Source organism: Onychostoma macrolepis, chromosome 03, assembly GCF_012432095.1.
Source record: "Onychostoma macrolepis isolate SWU-2019 chromosome 03, ASM1243209v1, whole genome shotgun sequence".
Lineage (NCBI taxonomy): Eukaryota > Metazoa > Chordata > Actinopteri > Cypriniformes > Cyprinidae > Onychostoma > Onychostoma macrolepis.
Genome location: NC_081157.1, coordinates 48,776,036 through 48,801,149, shown reverse-complemented (window position 1 = coordinate 48,801,149; position 25,114 = coordinate 48,776,036). Strand labels below are relative to the sequence as shown.

Here is a 25,114-nt window from a genome sequence, read left to right as displayed (position 1 = left end):
TCACATTTACTATATTTTTGCTGTGCATCAGTGCATATTAGTTTACCACTATAAGTTTTACTGGATCCATAAAGGATTATCAGTTACATTTGTTATTGTTTGTTGTGGAGTTTTTAATCTGTATAGTGTGCTATGAAAATAAAAAGCAGACTACCAGTGTATCCCTTTTTGATTTGTATTTGCTGGTTTTATTCAATTTTCTCAATGATGGTAAATTATTAGTGCTTAAATATGTGTTATTTAGATTTTTTCCCCCTCAGTATTTCAAAGGGAACGAGCTGTGTTTTGACCTGAAGCACGAGTGTCACGGTGAATGAGACAAAAGGATTCAAGTGCGGTGAAATACAGTTTATTGACTGAAGACAAGAAGTAATTGGTCACAAGAGGTTCGCTGGCTGGGTAGCGCAGGGACCACAATGGGCAGCCTAGCCGGACGAAGAACATCAGCCGGAGAACGAGAGGTGAAACTGGTCGAACAGCGAGAGGAATCCAGGAACACGCGCCAGCCGATCCCAGGAACTAACACAGAGGAACTGACGAAGACAAGACAGGTTAGAGTGCCATAAATAGCCAGAGAGATACGAGCCGCACCTGACTCCAATCAACTCGTATCTCTGACACACCCACCACTTAAACACACACACACACACCACAAGCAAGAATGAGATACCGAGATACCCCTCCTCCTAGGAGCGCCTCTTGGCGCTCTCAGCCAACCTGCCCTGTTGATTGTAATCATCAATAAGGGAGTGATCCAATATGTCCCTGGCAGGTACCCAACTTCTCTCCTCTGGGCCGTAACCTTCCCAGTCCACCAAGTACTGGAATCCACGTCCCCTCCGTCTCGAGTCCAGGATACGGTTTACCGAATAAGTAGGTTCCCCGTCTATGAGACGCGGCGGTGGAGGAACCGGGGTAGGCGGATTAAGGCGAGAATGAAAAACGGGTTTGATTTTGGATACATGGAACACGGGATGAATTCTCCTGTACGCAGGAGGGAGTTGGAGGCGGACTGTCACTGGGCTAATGTTTTTAGTGACAGGAAACGGGCCAATGAATTTGGGAGCTAACTTATTACAAACGGATCGGAGAGGAATGTTCTTAGTAGAAAGCCACACCTTTTGACCCACGACGTATACGGGAGGCTTTGACCGGTGGCGATCAGCCTTAGCCTTGGTGCGCGCCCCCACCCGGAGGAGAGTCTCTCGGGCTCTCGTCCAGGTAAGGTGACACCTCTGGACGAAGGCGTGGGCAGAGGGGACCGTGACTTCAGATTCCATACTGGGAAAAGAGGTGGCTGGTAACCTAAACTACATTCAAACGGCGAGAGGCCCGTGAGCGACACTGGCAACGAGTTATGTGCGTACTCAACCCACGAGCTGCTGACACCAGGAAGTGGGATTCTGAACGACCAAACATCGCAACACCCTCTCGAGATCCTGGTTTGCCCGCTCAGTTTGACCGTTGGTCTGAGGGTGAAACCCCGAAGACAAACTCACAGTCGCCCCCAGTAAACGACAAAACTCTCTCCAAAATTTGGATACAAACTGGGGACCCCTGTCGGAAACCACGTCCATCGGGAGGCCATGAATGCGAAAGACGTGATTCACGACAGTAGCCGCTGTCTCCTTGGCTGAGGGTAATTTGGGCAAGGAATGAAATGGGCCGCCGAGAACCGGTCCACTACAGTTAAACAACCGTATTGCCCAGGGAGGGCGGGAGAGCAGTAACGAAATCTAGCGCTATGTGGGACCAGGGTCTCGAAGGGACCGACAGCGGCTGAAGTAACCCCTCTGGCGGTCGATTGGAAGTCTTACCTCGAGCACAGACTGAACAGGCCAAAACAAACTCTCGGATATCGCGAGCCATGGTGCGCCACCAGAATCGTTGTTTGACCAAAAGATGGTGCGACCAGTTCCTGGATGACAAGCCACGTTGAGCAATGACCCCACCGAATAACGCCTGACCGTAACCTCTCCGGCACAAACAATCTACTCGCTGGGCATTCAGGCGGCGGCGTTACCCCTTCTAAGGCCGTGCGGACCTTCGATTCGATCTCCCAAGTGACTGCAGAGACAATCAATCTCTCAGGTACGATGCACTCGGGAGACACCGGGCGGTCTGATCGATCAAAAATGCGTGACAGCGTCGGGTTTTATGTTCTTAGAACCCGGCCGATAGGAAATGGAAAAATCAAACGTCCGAAAAATAGTGCCCAACGAGCCTGCCTGGAGTTAAGGCGTTTAGCGGACTGAATATATTCAAGGTTCTTATGGTCGGTCCAGACAATAAAAGGAACCCCCGAACCCTCTAACCAGTGACGCCATTCCTCCAACGCTACTTTGACGGCCAGCAACTCTCTGTTACCAATGTCGTAATTCTGTTCGGCAGCGAATAAGCGATGAGAAAGAAACGCGCAGGGGTGCATCTTGTCGTCCGAGACGGAACGCTGGGATAACACTGCGCCTACCCCCACCTCTGACGCGTCGACCTCCACCACGAACTGACGTGTGGGATCAGGGGCTTGGAGAATGGGAGCCGAAACAAAGCGGCCTTTCAGTTTGGTGAATGCAGCCTCGGCTGCACTCGACCACCTGAACGTCGTCTTGGTGGAGGTCAAGGCAGTCAGAGGAGCGGCTAGTTGGCTGAAATTGCGAATGAAACGCTGGTAAAAATTTGCAAACCCAAGAAACCTCTGCAGGGCCTTGCGGGAATCAGGGGTTGGCCAATCTACCACAGCCTTAACCTTGTCAGGATCCATACGAACCCCCTCCGGCGACACGATGAACCCCAGAAAAGGAACCGTCTGTGCGTGAAACGCGCACTTCTCCGCCTTGACAAAAAGCCCATTCTCTAGCAGTCTCTGGAGTACTCGTCTGACGTGTTGAACATGCTGCTGGAGAGAAGAAGAAAAAATCAATATGTCGTCCAGGTAGACATATATAAACTGATCGACCATATCTCTCAACACGTCATTGACGAGTGCTTGGAAGACCGCGGGGGAGTTGGATAGCCCAAACGGCATAACCAGGTACTCAAAGTGCCCCCTGGGGGTATTAAATGCGGTCTTCCACTCATCCCCCCCTCTAATGCGGACCAAATGGTAAGCATTGCGTAAATCCAATTTGGTAAAAACAGAGGCTCCCTGCAACCGTTCGAAGGCTGAAGACATCAACGGCAAAGGATAGGTATTCTTAACCGTGATGCTGTTCAACCCCCGATAATCAATGCATGGTGGCAAGGAACCATCCTTCTTAGCGACAAAAAAAAACCCCGCCCCCGCTGGAGAAGAAGAGGGGCGAATGATCCCCGCTGCTAGAGAATCAGAAATATATTTCTCCATGGCCTCCCTTTCCGGAGCAGAAAGCGAATATAACCTACCCTTAGACGGAGAAGTACCTGGGACTAACTCTATGGCACAGTCGTAGGGACGGTGTGGAGGGAGAGAAGCAGCCCTGGACTTACTAAACACCTCCTTCAGGTCGTGGTACTCCCTGGGCACGTTAGACAGGTTCGCCACCTCATCCTGCAACGAAACACAAGAGACAGGGGAACACGCAGACACAAGACACGAGGCATAACATCCTTCACTCCACGCCGTCACACAGTTCTGTCTCCAATTGATCGTAGGGCCATGTTGGGTGAGCCAAGGATGACCCAACACTATAGGGGCCAGAGGAGAGTCAGTGATATAAAACTTGATACGTTCGGAGTGATTGCCGAGGTGACTAGAGTCAGTGTGGGCGTGGAGAAAGTGATGCGGGCAGCGCTACTCCACAAAGTGCCCTGACAGAAATCTGCCGACCCAGAGGAATTCTGGGGATGTGAAGGTGTTCGGCTAGAGCCGTGTCCATAAAATTACCTTCAGAACCAGAGTCGATGAGGGCGCTGCACTCGTAGTCCTTGGCTGCCCATTGCAATCTCACCGGGAGGAGAGTACTCGCTGAGGGTTTGTCCAACGAAGCTCCACCCGACAGTAACCTCAGTTCTGCTGTCGGGCTCGATCTTTTACTGGACACTCCATCAGAAAATGTCCTGTGACCCCGCAGTAAAGGCATAAACCCTGTCTTCTCGGCGATCTCTCTCCTCCCGAGAAAGCCGAGCTCTGCCAATCTGCATGGGCTCGGTGTCCGAGAATGGCTGATCGCATTCCTGGTCTCCAAGGAAACTCGGGAAAACTCACAAACGGCTGGCTGTGGGCACGTCGATTCAGCTGGTGCAAACGTGAATCCACACGTGGCGTTAATACTACGAGATCCTCAAAACTGTCTGGTAACTCCAGCAGACCAATCTCCTTCTGAACGCGATCAGCCAGCCCATGCAGAAAATGTCCCGCTGCGCCTCCTCGTTCCACTCACACTCCGCCGCCAGGGTTGAACTCGATGGAATAATCAGAAACCGATCCGTTCACCCTGGCGGAGATCGGCGAGTCTTCTGGCCGCCTCACGCCCAGTCACGCACGATCGAACACGGACCTCATTTCAGTAGACAGGCGGTGGAACGAGGAGCAGCACGGATGTCGGTTCTCCCACACCGCCCGTACCCCATAGTGCCGCTTTACCAGTTAGAGTGTTAAGACCAATGCCACCTTCGACGTCTCCGTGGAGAACGTAAATGGTTGGAGGGAAAAGAACATCGAACACTTGGTCAAGAATGCTCTGCACATGTTGGGTTCCCCATCATACCTCTCAGGAGTGGGTAAACGTGGTTCAAACTGTATAGAGTCAGACGCTGGTCTCGGGGGCATCGGCGGCGTGGGTGGCGCAGCGGGCAGTCTCAGCTGTTGTAATTGCGTGGAGAGCTCGGACACCTGCGCTACCAGCTCCTGGATCGCCCGTCCAGTTATCCTGATCTGATCATCCTGAACGTCCATACGAGAAGTGGTGTTACCCAGGAAGTGCTGAAGATCGGTTGCATCCGCTGAATCCTGCATGGTCAGTTCCTATTGTCACGGTGAATGAGACAAAAGGATTCAAGTGCGGTGAAATACAGTTTATTGACTGAAGACAAGAAGTAATTGGTCACAAGAGGTTCGCTGGCTGGGTAGCGCAGGGACCACAATGGGCAGCCTAGCCGGACGAAGAACATCAGCCGGAGAACGAGAGGTGAAACTGGTCGAACAGCGAGAGGAATCCAGGAACACGCGCCAGCCGATCCCAGGAACTAACACAGAGGAACTGACGAAGACAAGACAGGTTAGCGTGCCATAAATAGCCAGAGAGATACGAGCCGCACCTGACTCCAATCAACTCGTATCTCTGACACACCCACCACTTAAACACACACACACACCACAAGCAAGAATGAGATACCGAACCCATGAAACGTGACAACGAGAAAAGCTCAAATGTTGGGGTTGAAGACAGAGAAAGCAATGAAACAACTTAATTTCATTTAATGTACATTAAAATTAGATTACATGTATATGTCACAGTTATACTACATCAATATTAGAATTGTTAACCGAAAAAAATCAGCCAAATCAACACGAGTGTGAGTGTGAGCTTTTACAATTTCTTAAGAAAATTTTTAATTTTCCAAGCCTAACTGAATAACTGGAGGCAGAGTTATTTTTAACTCCATGTAGATCGCAAACCACTGAAATTGGTTGATAAATGTAAACGTTATCGTGTTTTTATCCCGAAAAAACCGCAGCTCCCCCGTTTACCTCCATTTGTTTTTAAGGCAGTCTTGCCCTAACAATCAAGGCGGACGTGTTGACGTATCGCAGCAACGGACCGAAGCGGCCAATGAGGCGTCTAGGTATTTAAATGTCTATGGCCACAATGATGCCGGGGAAGAAATGATCGGAAATAAAACATCCATTCGAGACGGTGTATTTAAAAATGGTAAATATTTGGTCGACATCATATTCATAATGCCAAATAGTCTTTAATAACGCTTATTCCATTTTGAAATTTTGACTGAAGAAGTGGAAGTTCTGCGCGTGCTCATCATTCGAACTATAACGGTCATCTACCACTGTATGCTGAGGAAAAGGTAAGCAAAAATGTCTTTAATTAGTAGTGTTTACACATTTAATGTTGAATTTCAGTTTTTATAGCTGAAATGGGTTATATTTTAAAACATTTCATAGTTTTCTGCATCAAACGTTTGAACTTAGCGTCCTGTTTGCCAATTGTATGTGCGGTCATTTCGACTGGAAATAAGCTGGTTAAGCGCGCGGTCACAGTCACCGTTGGTCGGCGACTTTTCACGCGAATGTCCCACTTTGACCGTGGGAGAAATCAGTTTGGGACAGAGAGTAAAACCTTTGCACTGCAAGAGGTAGCTGCCACTCCATCAGCCACCACTGTCCGTTACCGTTGAATGAATGAATTAATCAGCTGTTTGCTCGCCACATGCTGGCCGTTTTACTAACGTTGTATTTAAGACAATGTTTAAGTATTATGCAATTATAACTATGTGAGTAAACTCAGCAAGTATAGATCACCTGCATAAATTCATCAGGCCTCTGTAACTATTTTAACACTTTAAATGTCATATATATACATATTGTCAAATCTAACCTAGTCAATGCAATAATGCTACATTAATTTACCAGGTTATTCATTCGTTTAATTTACAGTTTTTCTTTTAGGCTCTTGCTCGCTCAAGTCGTAGAGACATGGCTACATAAATAATTAGCAACTAATTGTTTTGAAGCAATATTGACAAGATCGTTTAAAAGATGAAATGACCCACTGTGGAAATACAGTCAGTACTTTGTTCTTGATGTCTTTCTATTTACTTTTAGGGATAAGCATTTCAACACAACCACATCACCAAATGGTAAAGACTTTTTCAAAATTACACATTCTGTCACTGAAAGTAGTACACTTGGTTTTTGTTTTTGCTGTTTGATATTTTGTCTTTTGCTATTTTTCTATTCTGGTTGCATTAAAGGTGTGAACACGTTATTTGTGATTGGAATATTTCTGATTGGAATATTTAAAATCATGTTTGTTGAGGTAACTTCACTGTCAACAGTATACTCTTCAGTTTTTTTTTGTTTTATAGGCATTACACATTGTCCTTCCTGTGTGTTTGGCTTTTTCAGAGCCTGCTCGGTGAGTCTCCTTGATTAACTGGCAGGACAACTCTGTGTATTTCATCAAAATACCAAAGTGTTTTTACTCATACTGCTGTTTAGTCAGTTCATCAACATTTGATTGGTTTTTCTACATCTGTGTTACTATATCTGTGTTGTTTTGTTCAAACTAATTTGCCATTTATTTGAAAGGGACAGCTCACCCAAAACTTAAATTCAGTCACATGCGACTCATGGCTCCTAGAAGATTTTGCACATACTTTATGTTCTGAGGTGAATATATCTGTTGTTTTCTGCCCATCAGAACAACAAATCAAGTTATTGCATTATTTTGGTCTGGAGATCTTCACCTCATAAAAGACAATAGATGAGTAATACTTTTGAGTTTTCTGAGAGTCATGTTTTGCAGTGTTTTAAACCTTGAAATTTTTACAATGTTCATCTTTCCTTGGTGAGCTGAAGTGAAATGTTGAGCAAATATATTCTCACAAACGCAGTCCTCCACAACAGGCCAACAGAATTTTTCAAATAAAAATTTGTTTGATTTTTCACCATTTCTTAATTTCCCTTTTGTGGTATCAAAAGAAAGGCCATATGGCATAAGAGTAAATAATGACTGAATTTTCAATTTTGGGTGACCTTTAGCTTGGCATCAGTCTTTGTGAGATTATTTGTCAAAACCTTTTAAATAAAAAAAAAATAATAAAATAAATTATGGTTAAAAAAATAATTAAATTGAACACTACTATTTTTGGACACCATGGATTTGTTTGTGATTTGTATCTCTCTTTCATTCATTCATTTAGGACAAGTCTGATGAGTGGAGATGTTGCTGTGGCCCTCTTTACAGACGATACAAATTTCATTACCAACCTGTGAAAATCTCATGTCATTATGGAAATGTGACTCAAGTTGTTATAGCTCTAAATACAACACAGTTACAAAAGAGATGAATAAATATTGTGTTAATTGTACTTAATAGTGCCTCTCGGTGTACTTTCAGGTTCTATGAACTTCATGCCATGGGAACTGTGATTGAGTAACTTTTTATTTATTTATTTATGAACAAATCTGAAATGGCACATTCCCAGTTATTATAGAGATAGTTCACTCAAAATGAAAATTCTGTAATTAATTACTCACCCTCATGTCGTTCAAAACCCATAAGATCTTCATTCATCTTTGGAACACAAAATAAGATATTTTTGATGAAATCCGAGAGCTTTCTGACCATGCATAGATAGCAATGCAACTGAAATGTTTACAAATATCTCAAGAAGAACGAATATCTTACTAAGATCTATTTGGAACAACATGAGGGTGAGTAATTAATGACAGAATTTTCATTTTTGGACAAACTATCCCTTTAAGATTTATATAAATGCTTTAGACTGTAGTTATTCTTTTTAAATTTTTCATAATATGAATAGTGTATAAGGATTGCTTAATAAAACGTAATGGAATTTTACTATACAATTGAGGTCTTAAACAGAATAAAATATTTTTTGAGTGTATATTGTGCATGAGTTAAATATTGATTAGAGTTTTTAAAGTCATTTCACAATGACATTGCAACACAAGCAGGTTTATAATATACGCTTCACATGGGATTCACAAGTTTCACATGGGAATTTACATGTATTTCACATGTTATCTCATGGGTTTCACATAAGTACCATGGGTTTCACATGGGAATATATGTGTGTTTCACATGGGGATATACCATGGGTTTCACATGGGAATTTACATGTATTTTACATGTGATCCCATGGGTTTCACATAAGTACCATGGGTTTCACATGGGAATATATGTGTGTTTCACATGGGAATATACCATGGGTTTCACATGGGAATTTACATGTATTTTACATGTGATCTCATGGGTTTCACATGGGATTCACATGTGATCCCATGGGTTTCACATAGGAAAGTACCATGGGTTTCACATGGCAATATGCGTGTGTTCCACATGGGAATACACATGTGTTTCACATGTGATCTCATGGGTTTCACATGGGTTTCACATGGGATTCACATGGAAATTCACATGAAAGTGTTCCAAAAACACACATTTCCCATGTGCAAAGCACACACTTCACATGTGATTTTCACATGTTTTCACACGTGACATTTCACATGTGCAGAAAAACACACATTTCCCATGTACAAAGCACATGTTTTCCATGTGCAAAGCACATGCTTCACATGTGATTTTCACGTTTTCACAAGTGAAATTTCACATGTGCAGAATCACATGTATATGTGGCCACATGTGACCACATGTGCTTTTGCACATGTGAAATTCATGTGTTTTTTCTGTAAGGGTTTATTCGACGATCTTCATCTCCATCTCGAGCAGCGAGTCCAGCGACCGTAAACAGCAAAGCCCGCGCTGACTGACGCGTTCGTTACAAATTCAAATGTTGCCGTTTCAAACGACAGGTTTTACAGCAGGACAATTGAACGCTCATTGGCTCTCGCCTGCCTTCGTCACAGATTGCGACATGCCGTGTTTCTAGTGAGGTGTGTATTTGAATGATGCTAGCACACGCACGCTTTCACGAGTTCACTGAGAGGGAGAGGATCAGGAAAATAATCTGGATAATATTTTCAGCGATTAACAACATAAATTCTGCTCAAATGAAGATATCAATCTTTCATTTGAAAGCACCTTTCTAGCATCTGTAAAACTGCGTTTTTCCATCTAAATTGTGACCTATGCTCTCAACGTCAAATGCAGAAATACTAATTCATGCGTTTTTGACCTCAAGGTTAGACTATTGTAAATAAATTATTGTAATTGCATTTATCTGTCTGTCATGTTTTTCTTCTACTGTACAGAAATAGCTATGTTTAGGTGTAGATGTAGGAGTGGGATTAGCGATTATAAAAACTTTTTTAATGCTTATTGTTACTAAAATGGTTATTTTCTTGCATGTTTATAAAATGGGTAGGTTTAGGTTTGGAGGTAGGTTAAGAGGTCTAAATGTCTAAATCACTTATTGATAAAATGATAAAATGCATTGATAAGAATATCTTGATATAAAAGATACGTAAATATTTTAAGTTTTGTCATGACATGGGGCAAAATATTACTAACTCATCATTAACTTAACATTAATTCATGACTTGTTAATGTATCATAATGTCGTGACTTTACTTGGGGGGGCACAATATTATTAACTCATCATTAATTACTTATAACTTAACATGAATTCATGAGTTGTCAATGTATCATGTCATGACTTGTCTTGGAGGGCACATCTTTAAAATGTTATCAATTACACATGTTTTATACATATTCAGCTCATCTAAATCAGATATTTGGTGTTTTTTGGTGGTTTGTAAAAAAGTGGAAGAGGTCATGTGGCTGCATTTGGATGGAGAAGGAACTGAACGGTAGGAGGAAGGTTAACATTGTGAAGGGGCAATAGTGGCCCAAAAGAAGAGCAAGAACACAAGCCAAACGTCTGATTTCAGTGCATTATTATGATATAAAGACAGTAAACCAATCCATAACATAACCATCAACTCTGCTAACACTGATTTTAATTTGGAAAATTGCATCTGCTTAATGAATACATTATTGTAGGAGGGCAGCAGTGGAATCACTCAAAACAGGATGACATGAAGTTGTTTTTAATTATGAATGCATCATTGTGCGTTGGATGAGTTGGTTAAACGTAAATATTGCAAGAAATCCACTGTCATTCACTGATGTTTGTGACATAGCTGCAGGTGGAAAATTTATAAACAATTTTGCAGTGTGCCATTTTCATGAATCTTTCTTCTAGAGCATGTTTGATTTAGTTTACCCCAAAGTGTTAATTAATACATTAACTAACAAGCAGGAACTAACGTGTAATTAAGGTGGTGTTATTCATGCGGTAATTCATATGACTCATGTCGTAGTTAAGTTAGTTCTTCATTAGTTCTTGATTAATACATGTCTTAACTCTTCATTAGTTCATAGTCAAGTAATTATTAATTAAGGTATTAGTACATAATAATTAATGTACTGTTATTGTAAAGTGTTACCGTCTTTTGAATAAAGGGTAGGATTACAGTGTTTTTAGGAGGGATGAATGTATTAATTATTTATTTGATGTGTTTGTGCATTGTATTGAAATGTGAATTGTTCTGTTATTGTGTTTGTAAGCGAGACCAAAGACCAATTTTCAGCCAAGGCTGAACAATAAATTAAAGTGAATTGCAGTCAAGACTTCTATGATCTGACCAAGTTTCAGTTCTCTCGGCCTTACGGTTTGTTCTGCACGATCAGTTTTAGCGGATAAAAAAATTATAAAAATCCTAACAATTACAATAGTTCAGCACTACGTGCTTGAACTCCTAAATATATGAAATGATAAAAACGGTCTGATCTTCACAGAAAGACGTCACATGATTTCAGAAGACTACACAGAAATCACTGATTATTGAGATGCATTTATGAGACGTGGTGGTTCTTTTGTCATCCGTCACAAATCCCTGTATCAAAAGACCAGAAAGTACATTATTTACTTTTACTATTTGTTTCTGAAATGACATCAAGGAGAGAAAACGATGACAGAATACATCTTTTGGTGAACTGACCATAAACAGTTATAAAGATAAACATACAAACACTTGCAATTATTTGTAATTGTTTTATAGGCAGTGACCTTCTGTTTAGAGTCCAACACAGAGTCATAAAACAAACAAACAAACATTCTTACTCACAAAGCATCAAAAATTGAAGTATGGTCAAGCCTCAAGAAATCCTCATCATTGCATTTGGCCTTAAGTTCAGAATTTTAGGCTTAACGTGAACAGCATGAATGTGCTTTTCCTTCACTGAAAACAATGGAACATCTAAATGAATTGGTTATATTCAAGTCAATATTATTCAGTACAACTACTGAACCAACATATAGGCGATACACTATACAATGATCCATGGTAATAGTTGCAAATGATTAGATAATTAAAATACAAAATGGGTTTAATTTGAAAACTTTGCCATTTACTAAGGTGTTATTCAAAACAGTATGTTTTGGCGTCTCTACAATAAGGTATCATTTGTTGACATTAGTAAATGTTGAAATTAACTAAGGTTAATATATTAGCTACAGTTAACTAAGGAACTGTAATGTAAATAATGCTTACAAATGAAACCTTACTGTAAATTGTAAAGTGTTAGGCCTACCTGAGTTTGTATTGTTTATACTTAACTTTTAGAATCCAAGTATAAATAAATGCAAGGGTAATTTCACTAAAAGTTATGTTTTATATATACATTGATAACAACCCATATTAATAATTATGTTAATATCACTTTGAGCTAATTTGCTACAATATACTGCTGGATCTTTAATGTTGTGGGCCTGTTTTTTCTGCTGGAGGTCCTGGAGATGCATGGCATCATGGATTCAGTCAAATGCCAACAGATAAAAAATCTAAACCTGACTGCCTCTGTTAGAAATCTTATAATGGGCTGTGGTTTGATCTTCCATCAACACAATAATCCAAAACAAACATCAAAATCAACACAAAAATGGGTCACTGAGCACAAAATTGGTGTGGAAGTTGTGGCCTAATGGTTAGAGAGTTGGACTCGTAATCCAAAAGATTGCGAGTTTGAGTCTCGGGCCGGCAGGGATTGTAGGTGGGGGAGTGAATTTCCAGCGCTCTCTCCACCTCAATACCACAACTGAGGTGCCCTTGAGCAAGGCACCGAACCCCCAACTGCTCCCCGGGTGCTGCAGCATAAATGGCTGCCCACTGCTCCGGTTGTGTGTTCACTGCTGTGTGTGTGCATGTTGGATGGCATGTGCATGCAGAGCACAAATTCTGAGTATGGGTCATACTTGGCCGTATGTCACTTCACTAAAATGAAGCTTTTGCCATGGCCGTCCCAGTCCTCTGACCTGAATCCTGTAGAAAATTAGTAAGGTGTTCTCCAAACTCTTCAGGCATTACAGGAGAAAACTCAGAGCTGTTATCTTGGGAAAAAGACGTTGCAATAATTGTGGCCAACATGAACTAGAGAAAGCATTTATTTCACAATGAGATATTTGAGTGAAAGATCAAAAGGATAAACAATGCAGATTTATTTTCACAGCTGCCTTTGCTCATATTTACCAAGGGTGTCAATATTAGTGGAGGACACTGTAAGTGTGATTTCCTGAGTACAATGTCTCTCTTGTATTGTGTTTGCAGTAAACACTAGAGTTCAGACAGTCAAACACTGCCTGCTTGCTAATTATCTTCTCTTCTTAAGGATGAAGAGGAGAAGATCAGCTAATCATAATGCACTCGCTCTTTCTTTTGGTTGTTTTCATGTCTATCTCTTCCTTTCCATCTTCGCTGTGGATCATCTGGGCTCTTGTTATTAATAAATCATTGCTGTCCTCTACTGGAATGATGTTTATGCAGTTTACAAAGGAGACTGATTTTGTAATTTTCCAAAACACAGTTAATGCAACAGAAACCCATTGTTGATTATGATTGAAAGTGATGATAAAAATGAATGTGATTTACATTCTATTTGCTTGATTCATCTCTGGGACTCTGATGGGAAGATTCCTCAAAGATTTTTCCCTAATTATTCCCCACTTGTTATTTCACTTGTTTGCTGATTCCAGAGAATCAGAATCAGAAAGCGCTTTATTGCCAAGTGTGTTTACACACAAGGGATTTGTCTTGGTGTTAGGAGCTTCCAGTACAGAAGTACAAAATAGTGCAGACAACATATAATTAAGGTAATAAAAACACCAATAATGAATAGTAATAAAGATAAAAATATACAGATAATAAAAACCTCCATAGACAGAACTGTGAATGTACATATGTCCTATGTATGGATGAAGGTTTGATGAGTTACAGATGTACAGTACTGGGGTGTGTTATGTGTTGTTCAGGTGGGATATGGCCTGAGGGAAAAAACTGTTCTTGTGTCTGGCTGTTTTGGTGCTCAGTGATCTGTAGCGCCGGCCAGAGGGCAACAGTTCAAAGAGAGAGTGAGCTGGGTGTGAGGGGTCCAGAGTGACTTTCTTAGCCCTTTTCCTCACTCTGGAGATATAAAGATCTTGGAGGATGGGTAGAGGGGTACCGATGATCCTCTCAGCGGTCCTGACTGTACGTTGTAGTCTTCTGATGTCTGTTTTGGTAGCTGAGCCAAACCAAACAGTTATAGATGAACACAGGACAGACTCAATCTCATGAACACTTGACAATAAATGCGGAACACACAACATTACAATACATTATTTATTTAACACACATACTTATTTACATTTCAAATTTGCACATATCATAACTATACATACGTAATTGTCTGTATTATATATTGTGTTCTTTGCTATTTTGTACATTTGTCTATTTTGTATATTTGTATATTATTCTTTTATTATCTGTGTCTTGTCTTGTTGCTGTCATTCTGTTGCACTGTGGAGCTTCTGTCACTGAAACAAACTCCTCGTATGTGTAACCATACCTGGCAATAAAGCTCATACTGATTCTGATTCTGATGATGGCAGAGTAGAACTGTTTCAGCAGCTCCTGTGGCAGGTGGAACTTCCTCAGCTGGCGGAGGAAATAAAGCCTCCGCTGGGCCTTTTTCACAACAGAGTCAATGTAATCGTCCCACTTCAGGTCCTGAGAGATGGTGTGTCCCAGGAATCTGAATGATTCTACTGCAGCCACAGTGCTGTCCATGATGTCCATGAGTGGAGTGCAGGGGGGTTCCTCCTGAAGTCTACTATCATATCCACTGTTTTGAGCGCGTTGAGCTCCAGGTTGTTGTGACTGCACCAGACAGCCAGCTGCTCAACCTCCTGTCTGTAAGCAGACTCGTCTCCGTCTTTGATGAGGCCGATGACTGTAGAGAGTTTATCACCAGATCTCAAATCGTGTGTCATTGCTGAAGAACTCTTTGAATTCAATTCTGTTGTTGAAGAGCCTACAGAGATACAAACACACTGATATTAGCTACAACCCACTTCCTGTATTCCTCATTTGCATGTTGCTTTAGATAAAAATGTCTGCTAAATGAATACATGTAAATGAGAAACACACTTCTTTACATCATTTCCGGATTTTTAGTCTGTTAAACATGACAATATGAACTACCAGTCAAAAGTTTGGACACATGATCAAATGTGTTTTTCATGACTAAAACAGTTTTGATCTTAAAGCTTTTACTCAAATGCTTGAAATTAGTTTTGTAGATAAATATTAATTTCATCAAGGGATGATTATTATTCTTTTTTTAATGGACGACAGTGTGATCAACAAAGTGCTCTTTACTCAAACCTAAAGCAGATATTGCCATTTCAATAACAGTTCAAATAACTTTGGGCAACATTGAGACACTCAGACACACACCTTACTGTCTTTATGTTACTGTTGAGAGTGACGATATTGTAGATTTTCTCAGCCCCAGCGTCAGTGATGCTATTTCCACTAAAACTGAGATCAAAATTACGAATCAGAAATGTAAGAACTATTACATTATATTTGATAAATGTACACTCTTGAGTTTCTTCAGTCACTCACTCAATGTTTTGTGCTTTGTGGAGGTTTGGGAGCAGCAGATCCAGGCTGTGATCGATGAGCCGGCACTGACTCAGATCCAGTTCTGTCAGTCCTTCAGAATATTCCAGAATCAGCTCCAGACCTCTACAGACCTGCAGATCCAGCTGAGTCTGACTGAGATCCAGCTCTTCACCCAGAGCTCCAGAAAGAGACTGGGCTTCCTCAGGCCTCACATGAGCCAGAAACTGAAGCAGCAGAGGTTTATCACAGCTGAACGACAGAGAGCAAGAGATGCGTTATATATACTGAATGCTTTTATATTGGATCTGTGTATGAATGTGATCTGTTGGTGTTTCTCACGAGAGCTGAACTGAATGTAACACTGGGAACATCTGATCCATTCCAGCTGTATGAATCTCACAGTCCTGCAGAATCAGCTGTGTCTTTGTGTCTGAATGAGCTCTCTGAATGACTCTGGACGTCACACGGCAGTCATCAGCGGTCAGATGTAGAGGCTCTGAGTCTGTGTTTGTTGTCAGATCCAGAGCAGAGCGGCAGGAGAAGTCCAGCTTGTGCTGAAGGACAGAGAGTAGAACAGCTGCTGCCTCCTGCTGGACATCAGAGACACTGCAGAAGTGAAGCATCTTCAGCAACAGCAGCCTGTCAACACTGAACACAGACGAACACTAGATCAGGACAGATTCTGTAACATCAGTAACAGCAGCCCATCAACACTGAACACAGACACTGGATCAGGACAGATTCTGTAACATCAGTAACAGCAGCCCATCAACACTGAACACAAACACTAGATCAGGACAGATTCTGGAACATCAGTAACAGTTTAAACGCATGGATTCGGAATCTTACGGAATCGAAATAGTCTGCTTCCTCTTAATAGTTCCATTAATAATCCATTTTTGAATACTTTTGAGAAGAAATTTGTAGAAATGTTTGGAAACACAATTATATTGCCAAGTGACTGTTATAATTTAACTTAATTCAAAAGGTGTTTATGAACCTTTTTAAATGAAAATACTACTAACAAAATAATATACTTTGAACTAGTTAAGACGTAAATCAATGCTATTAGAAGGCTTTTACATGAAAGCTACTGAATGAAACACACAGGCAGACCCGAGACAGAGAAACAGAAGAATAGAGACAGAGAGAGAAGCAGTGAGACCTGAGGCGGGAGAGATGTGTGAAGAGAGGCAGAATGCTCTCCAGCTCTTCCTCTGGTATGGAGGTCCACTGTAGACTGAGTGAAGCTGCAGTGCAGTGCTGCAGTGTGAAGCGCAGGGCCGCACAGTGAACAGAGTCCAGATCTCTGCTCTGCAGGTTAATGTAGTTCTCCACTGAACTCAACAGACTGAACACAAACCCAGCAGAGCCGGACTCATAGATCTCTCTGATTACACACAGCATGAAGGCAGGGCTCATCCTGTACAGACACAGATCACACTTATTATTAAAACACTGCATATTTTCTATCATTTACTAGATATAAATGTTGTGAAAGAACTAATTGTTTACCGTTTAAACTGAATCCTGTTCAGGAATGGCAGTATTTCACTGATTCTGCATTGAATGTTGCTCTTTCTGAAGTCCACAGTGATTTGTTGAATTCTGTGCTGCAGGAAATAATGAAGCTCTTCCCAGTTTAAGGAACAGAAAGTCAGATCTCCATCCACTAGGGCTGCAACTAACGATTATTTTAATAATCGATTAATCTGTCGATTATTTTTTCGATTAATCGATTAATCGGATTTAAAAAAAAAAAAAAAGCATTCATTTCCAACCCTTTATTCAAAAACAGAACTAAAATCTTTAGAAAGTGCACAAACATGTTGCTCCTTGAACATCCCTGAGCTGTTATAATAATAATAAAATAAAATAAAATGGACTAACACAAAAACATACACATGTATGCTTTACATCTGCCAAATATATAGACTTTTTTGGGGTGCAAAAATTAAATAATTTAACAACACTGCGTCGTTAGCGTTGGTATTGTATCAGACACCTGCACTTAACATTATATGAAAATCAAGCTCAAATGGAGTTAATAATGTTTTGACCAGAGAATGACGGAGATGGAGTGTTTTGTCTGTCATTAGAACGGCTGTTATGCAGTGCATAAGTGCATTAAGTGCATTATGCTTTCATCAACTTTTACAGGTTATATAACTTTGATTGTAGCTATAAGGGCGCTTAGTTTTTTCTTGTTGTTTAATACACTTGGCCAAAATCTCAAATTAAGCGCTTATGCACATAATGCACAGGATATTTAAAACGTATATAGACAGCAAATAACTAATTCTTCTCCACTCTTCAAACACACAAAAACATTATCCTTTACTGACATAGTGTTTGAGTAAAGAAAACGCTGTACTATTCAAACACCAATTATTTATTCACCCTTGCATTGCGAAAAAGCAGAGATCTCATCTTCTCCAGGCTGTGCGCGGCGCGTCAATCTGAACGGAGGCGGGGTGAAGTTACGAGGTCTCGCTGAGAGCTCGATGATCCAATGGCGTTACGAAGTTTTACTGACAAGTTATTTTAATGCTTATCATTGGTTTACTATTTTTAAAACTCTCTGATTTAAAATAATAAAACGAATTATAAGCGACTCAAGTTTGGATAATTTTTCACAGCACCAGACTGGGCTAGAGTATGGCAACTGCCATACTCTGCCATACGCAAACGCCGCCCCTGCTCCCACACCTTGGATGACTTGGGTCGCACGGATTTCTCTGCCTCCGCCATGTATCTTTCCTCTACCTCCGCTCGTTTTTTTTTTTTTTTTTTTTTTACTTTTTGTTTTTTATTTATGAGGCGCCAAACTCTGCTAGCATCCGTGCGCGAGAGAGACCGAGTGTGTTCACTCCGCTCCGCGCTCAACTAAAGTTTTTTTTTTTTTAATAATCAAACGTCTCCGCGTCGCGCGACACAACGAATCGATTATGAAATTCGTTGCCAACGCTTTTAGTAATCGATTTTTATCGATTTAATCGATTCGTTGTTGCAGCCCTACCATCCACTTTCTGCAGGAAGCGTTCAGACAGTTCTTCTTCCTGAGCTCCATAGACACATTCGACCAGCTTCTGGAGAGTCTCTTTAGACAGTCTACACACAGACACACAAAGTTCATTATGCTTTATGCAAACACTGGACAGTCCAGAGTCTCAGAAGAACGGTTAAGCTGCTCAGGACTCTGGACAGATTCCTCTCTGACTGCTGTTTATCATTCAGATCAAGTGTGAGTTCATTAACAGTGATAGGAGCTCGAACCCTCATAGACCTCAATGCCTGCATGATAGAACCACTAAACCACCATAAAAAACAACACGGACTGTAAATATAAGCAAATCTCCATTCGTGAAAATTACACACTTTTGAAAACAGTTTGAATAGTCAGTTTATTTATATTCCAGTCTGCACCTGATTGTGTGTATGTTTGTGGTGTCTGAAGACAAACTTTGTTCCTTTAACAAGGATGGATTTAGGTTTTAGAGTTAATTTAACCCTGTCAGACTCTAAACAAAAAAGATTCTTGGCACAATTTTTTATTAAGTATTTGCATTTATTTGATTTTATCTAAATAATCGTTAGAAAAACTATTCGATTTAATCAGTTAACAATTATGAATAGGGTTTAAATACAGCTGGCTCTGAAACAAGTCCGATCCAATTAGTTAAATTGCATGAGATTGGTTTACATACAAATGTAATCGTTTACCATCCTCCAGTCATTACGTGGTGGTACTGCACACTGACGTGTATAAAGCGGCTTTGGTAATGCACGTGCGAATTTTTAAAAAAAAGCAGCACCAGAAGAAGCGTTCTCCTGAATCTCCTCACCATTTTGCATTGGAACAGCCTGGATCATAATCTATTTGCAAGGTAAAATATATCTTATCTGTACTCAGTGTATATTATTTGACAGATTTCATTGTATATACACATGTATTATTAGTGCGGTTGATATCGTGTCACACTAATATCAATGGACAGACTATCCTTTATTTCACTAGCTAGCTATGGTACTAATTAGGGCTGGGCTGAAATCTGTTTTCGATTTTAATAGTTTCTCACTGTGACAGTGATCTCATTGTAAATCCTACGAATCGATAGATGCTGTTTTCACTTGATGCATGAACAAAACTTAATGAAACACAATAAATCACAGTAAGTTTTGTTACTTGTGATATGAAACAGGGTCCGATTTCAGATTATTAAATAATATCATTAGAAATATTATTTAAAAAAATAATATTAATAATATAAAAACAGTTATACATGCAATTTAAATATTTCTTTACAAATCACTGTAATATACTATTGTACCAACTGACAGGGTTTATTGTATAGTTACAGCATTAGTTGAGTGAGATTTTTAACTCTTTTAGCTTTATGTCTGAGTAAATCAATGACTAATGTTGTGTTTTTGGGATCTTCTTGTTCTGCATGTTTGAGAATGAAGACTAAAATCAACTGCAATTACATCCCGAGGAGCCCAAGTATCTACCTCAATGAAGACACTCATTAAAGAATATGTGGTAAGTGTATGTCAACCTGTTATTTTTACATTACAAATGTCTTATGAATATATTTACATTGATAGTTATGTTAATTTTCTTATTGGCATCGCAGTCTTGCTTTGCCCATGTGTGTGTAGTATGCAGCAAATTAGCTCTTTTTTGATTTGATAAAACTCACTCTCTCTTAGTAGAGGTAACTAGAAGTTAGTATGAAAACTTGAGTATTGGTAACTGTTTTAGAAGTTCAGTCAACTTAAAGATTTAAGTTGAAGCCAAAACTATTTTCTTAAGCTTGTTCTCTACAGTTCATTTGAGAAATAATAGCACATTTGGATCTTGTATTGACAATGGGAGAGTCTAGCCACTCTGTAAAGTCGACTCCAGCACATCCTCAAGACATTCAGTAGAGTTAAGCTCAGAACTGGTCATCAATTCATACATGAAAATGATTCATCGTGCTCACTGAACCACTATTTCACTATTTCACTTTATTTTGATAGTCCCTTTAACACATTCTATTGACTAAGTAATGTTGCACCTACATTTCTACTTACTCTCATTAGAGTGTCAGTAGTGTATTAGTTGACTGGTAGGGTTAGGGTTAGATTAAGTTGACACGTTCTTGCAAAGTTACTTATAGTCAGTAGAATATCTGTTGGGAGACCAACACAATAAGGAGTTAGTAGATATGAAGCAGACAGTCTACAAATACTCTTATGAGAGTTTGTTGACATGTAGTTGCAACATTACTTAGGTGTCAACAGAATGTTCAAAAGGGACCATCAAAATAAAGTGTTACCGAATTTTGTTATTGTCATGCTGGAATGTGAACATCGCATCGGTACGTTGTTTAAAAATGAAAAGCTACACACTGCATCAGTTTGGGATAAAATAATTATTGCCAAAATACAACAAGCCGTAAACATAAAAATCACTGCAATAATCATCCAATTCTATACTCTTCAGTATTTGCTTATTTAAATCCAAATGGTGACTTTTTATTTATTTTTTGACCAGGGAGTGTACATTTGAGTCTACATATGCAAAATGTCAGTTTGTAAACAATGTGCCCTTAAATGTCTGAATATGACACTGTGGCTGGCATCAGAACACAACTCATTCTCTCTGTTTATCCTCAGGACTGTGAAAGTGCAGAGGCTGAGTCTGGAATTGCACAGACAACAGTGAGCATCCGTATATCTTTCGTTCAGAGGGTGCTGGTGGTGGTCCTGGAGACCAACCTACGGATGTTGGTGTGGAAGTTCTGCAGTGTCACTCTTGGGTGTTTGATGCTTTTTGGACTGACTTATGTGCTTAACTGAAGCTACGCAACAGAGCTCAAGTGCACGTTTGAAGGAAATCCTGGATACAATCAAGCTGTCACCAAAGAACACTTAAGTAATGATAATTGAGATGTCATTTTTGAGACATCAAATTTTTGTACTTGAGTCCATTTAAGTGTTAAAATTTTAAAATTTAGATGCAGAATGTTCCTTTCGTACTCATGTACTCCTAACATGTAATTAAATATGCATGGAAAGTGTTGTGCTGCAGAGCCTTATAGCATTTTTTCTGACCATTATCCTATTATTCTAAATTATTGCATGCCAGATTTTTTTTTTTTTTTTTTAAATGTTAGTGCAACATAAGCAGTACTGTTATCATTGATTTACCTCATGTATCCGTCTACCTCAAATTTGCACAGTTCTTGAGGAAACTAATTTTATTTCTGCAAATAGTTAAAATTTTTATTTTTGTTGTTGGTTTTTTTTGCATTTATTTCTGCAGTATGGTTGATTGTGGCAAACATGTTTGAAAATAGTGTTTAACCTTAATGTGCATGTGAATATGAAGGCACTTTTTGTTTCTTCCCATATGCAAGTATGCCCATTTAAGCAGAGAGGACTCTGTAAGGCTGGTGCGTCAAGGTTATGAAACCTAGCAAATGTGGACGGCGAGGCCATACAGATCTCTGTAATAGACACACCACTAGACCACGCCCACGATGAGGCGATGCCTCTTGTGGAATGGGCTCGTACTCCGATGGGGCATTGCAGGCCCAAGGAAGAGTACGCTAGCGTAACGGCATCCACTATCCATCTGGAGAGCCTCTGCTTCGTAACCGGAGGCCCTCTGGAGCAGTTACCCAAGCTAACAAAGAGTTGTTCCGACCTCCTAAAAGGGCAGAGCAAGGATAACTCCCGGTTCTCATCAGAGGGAGGAAGCGCAGAGAGTGTGATGACCTGAGCTCTGAATGGAGTGCAAAGCACTTTGGGCACATAACCCTGCCCTGGTTTCAGGACGACTTTGGAGTCGTTAGGCCCGAATTCCAGGCAGGCAGGTCTAGTGGAGAGCACCTGCAGGTCTCCCAATTGCTTGACCGACGTTAGTGCTAAGAGCAGAGCAGTCTTTACCCACAGTGACCGAAGGGTAGTGAACTGTAGCGGCTCAAAGGGAGGGCCCTTCAGGGCTCTCAAAACCATGGGCAAGTCCCATGTAGGGACTGTGAGGGGCAGAGGTGGATTCAGCCTCTTGGCACCTCTCAAGAAGCGGACAACAGAAGTGTTCCTGCCCAACGATTGACCTGCTATAGGTGCGTGTGAGGCCGCTATAGCTGCTACGTAAACCTTGAGTGTGGAAGGGGAACGTCCCTCATCCAGCAATTCTTGCAGGAAGGACAGAACCACCGAAAAGTCAGAGATAGATGGGTTTTCACCTCAGTCTAGGCACCACGTGGAGAACACGGACCATATAAGGGCATAGAGGAGTCTTGTAGACGGCGCTCTAGCCTCAGAAATGGTATTCAGCACGCTCTCTGAGAAGCTCGCGGGCTCCCGTCGAGCGGCCAAAGGTGCAGGGCCCAGAGATCAGGCCGAGGCTGCCAAATTGTCCCGGTCACTTGAGAAAGGAGGTCCCGTCTCAGAGGAAGGGGCCACAGGGCTGCTACGAGCAGCTGAGTCAGCTCTGACAACCAAGGTTGATTTTTTCCACAGGGGGGGGGGGCACCAAGAGGACCCTGTGTCCCCACTCCCTGATTCACCTGATAACCTGCGGAATCAGGGCGATCGGGGGGGAGGAACGCATAAAGGAGGAGGTTAGGCCATTCGAGAGCCAACGCATCCTCGACCTTCGAATAATAAGTCAGGCAGTGAGAGTTGTCTCCTGAGGCGAAGAGGTCTATCTCGGCCTCGCCAAAGATCTCCCAATTTCACTGAAACGTCTGCGGATGGAACGTCTACTCCTCTGAGGGGACATTGCTCTGAGATACCTTGTTCGCTCCCTGGTTCAGTTTGCTTGGTATGTGCGCTGCTCTCAGTGAGCACAGATGGGGTTGAGACCATTCCAGAAGGCTTTCTGCCAATAGGTGCTTCGAAGAGAGGGCTCCCTGGTGATTTATGTAGGACACCACAGACATGCTGTCTGTGCGGATTAGCACGTGGTGTCCCCTCAGGCCTGACAGGAAGAACTGGCAGGCTCAACATACTGCAAGCATTTCCAAGCAGTTGATGTGAAGCCTTTTCTCCACTTTCGACCAATGGCTGAAATTCGGTCTGCCCTCGCACAGCGCCCCCCAACCTGTGTTGGAGGCATCTGTCGTGACAACCTTTCTCCTGCAAACCATTCCCATGGCCACACCCCTTTCCATCCAGTGAGGGTCTTTCCAGGGGGCTAGGGCTGTTACACAGGCCTGGCTCACCCTGATACGCAGGCGTCAGTGACGCCCCGTGTGTGATGGAACTTGTGGTTTCAGCCATGAGGCCTAGCATCTTTTGAAACGCCTCGAGAGGGCGGGTGGCACTGATCTCGAAGGAGGTCGCGAGTTCTCGCATGGCCAGAGCATGATCTGGTGCGACTACGGCTCTCATTTGAGTCAAGTCGAGAGCTGTTCCCAGGAACGATATTCGCTGGCTGGAAAACAGTGTGCTCCTGGCGAAATTGACCCCGAGTCCCAGGCGCTCTATGTAGCTGAGGACGAGGGTTATGTGCAATAATAGCTCCACCTCTGACTGGGCCAGAACGAGCCAGTCGTTGAGGTAGGAATGCGGATTCCCATCTGTCTTAGAGGGGAAAGAGCCGCGTCCATGCACTACGTAAAAGTGTGGGGGGCCAGAAACAGTCCAAGGGAAGGACCGTATACTGATGAGCCACTCTCGCAAAGGCGAATCTCAATAATCGCCTGTGATGGGGGGCTATCTGGATGTGAAAGTATGTGTCTTTCAGGTCCAGAGAAAATAAACAGTACCCTTGGCAATTTTGCGAGAGGATTTGCTACAGCATGATCATCCTGAACGACCTCTTCATGAGGGCGTGATTCAGGTGTCTGAGATTGAGGATGGCCGAAGGCTGCCATCCTTTTGGGGACGAGGAAGTAACGGCTGTAGAAGCCTGACTCGCTCTGGGCTGGAGGGACCGTTTCTACGGCACCCTTTGCCAGTAAAGTCATCACCTCAGAGCACAGAACGTGTGCCTTTTTGCTCTGAACAGAGGTGGGAACCACGCCGCTGAAGCGCGGGGGTCTTTGAGCGAATTGCAGTGAGTAACCTCATTTTATTATCCCCATAACCCAGACTGACACTCCGGGGATGGCCTGCTCCGTCGCCATAGGCTCATGCAGCTCTGCTGCCGACCCATTGGTTTGTTTTTTACACACTGCACAAGCCAATAGTCCTGCAGTTTCACTGCATGATTGAATAAGGCTTCAGTTCAGGAGAAAAAAGGCTTTTCCCATATGCATCTTTATCAAGACGCAGTACGAGTGGAGTATCGACAGGGAACAAGAAACTTCAAACAGTAAAGTCACCAGTTCTGGTTTCTCTGAACCGGACCGCTTTATCTAGACCACTTTACCTCAGCTGTGAGATGTAGGGCAGACACTGAAGGAAACTCATCATTTCTCTCTCTTCCTATGACCATCTTCTCAGCTTTACTGGTTTCTTCTCTGTCTGGAGCTTCAGCACTTCCAGGAGGATGGAGCTCTTTCTCTCTGAGAGATCTATGATCCA

General features: G+C 41.9%; 1 protein-coding gene across 1 annotated transcript; it reads right to left on the bottom strand.

Moving 5' to 3' along the window:
- Positions 1 to 14,415: 14,415 nt before the first annotated feature.
- Positions 14,416 to 17,320, bottom strand: LOC131537107 (uncharacterized). Its single transcript, XM_058770379.1, has 6 exons — positions 17,102 to 17,320; positions 16,752 to 17,009; positions 15,926 to 16,234; positions 15,587 to 15,835; positions 15,416 to 15,499; positions 14,416 to 14,990 (listed from the first exon to the last, which is right to left on the bottom strand). Exons 2-6 carry the CDS (start codon positions 17,006 to 17,008, stop codon positions 14,924 to 14,926), a joined length of 966 nt encoding a protein of 321 aa, XP_058626362.1. The 5' UTR covers position 17,009; positions 17,102 to 17,320; the 3' UTR covers positions 14,416 to 14,923.
- Positions 17,321 to 25,114: the final 7,794 nt, after the last annotated feature.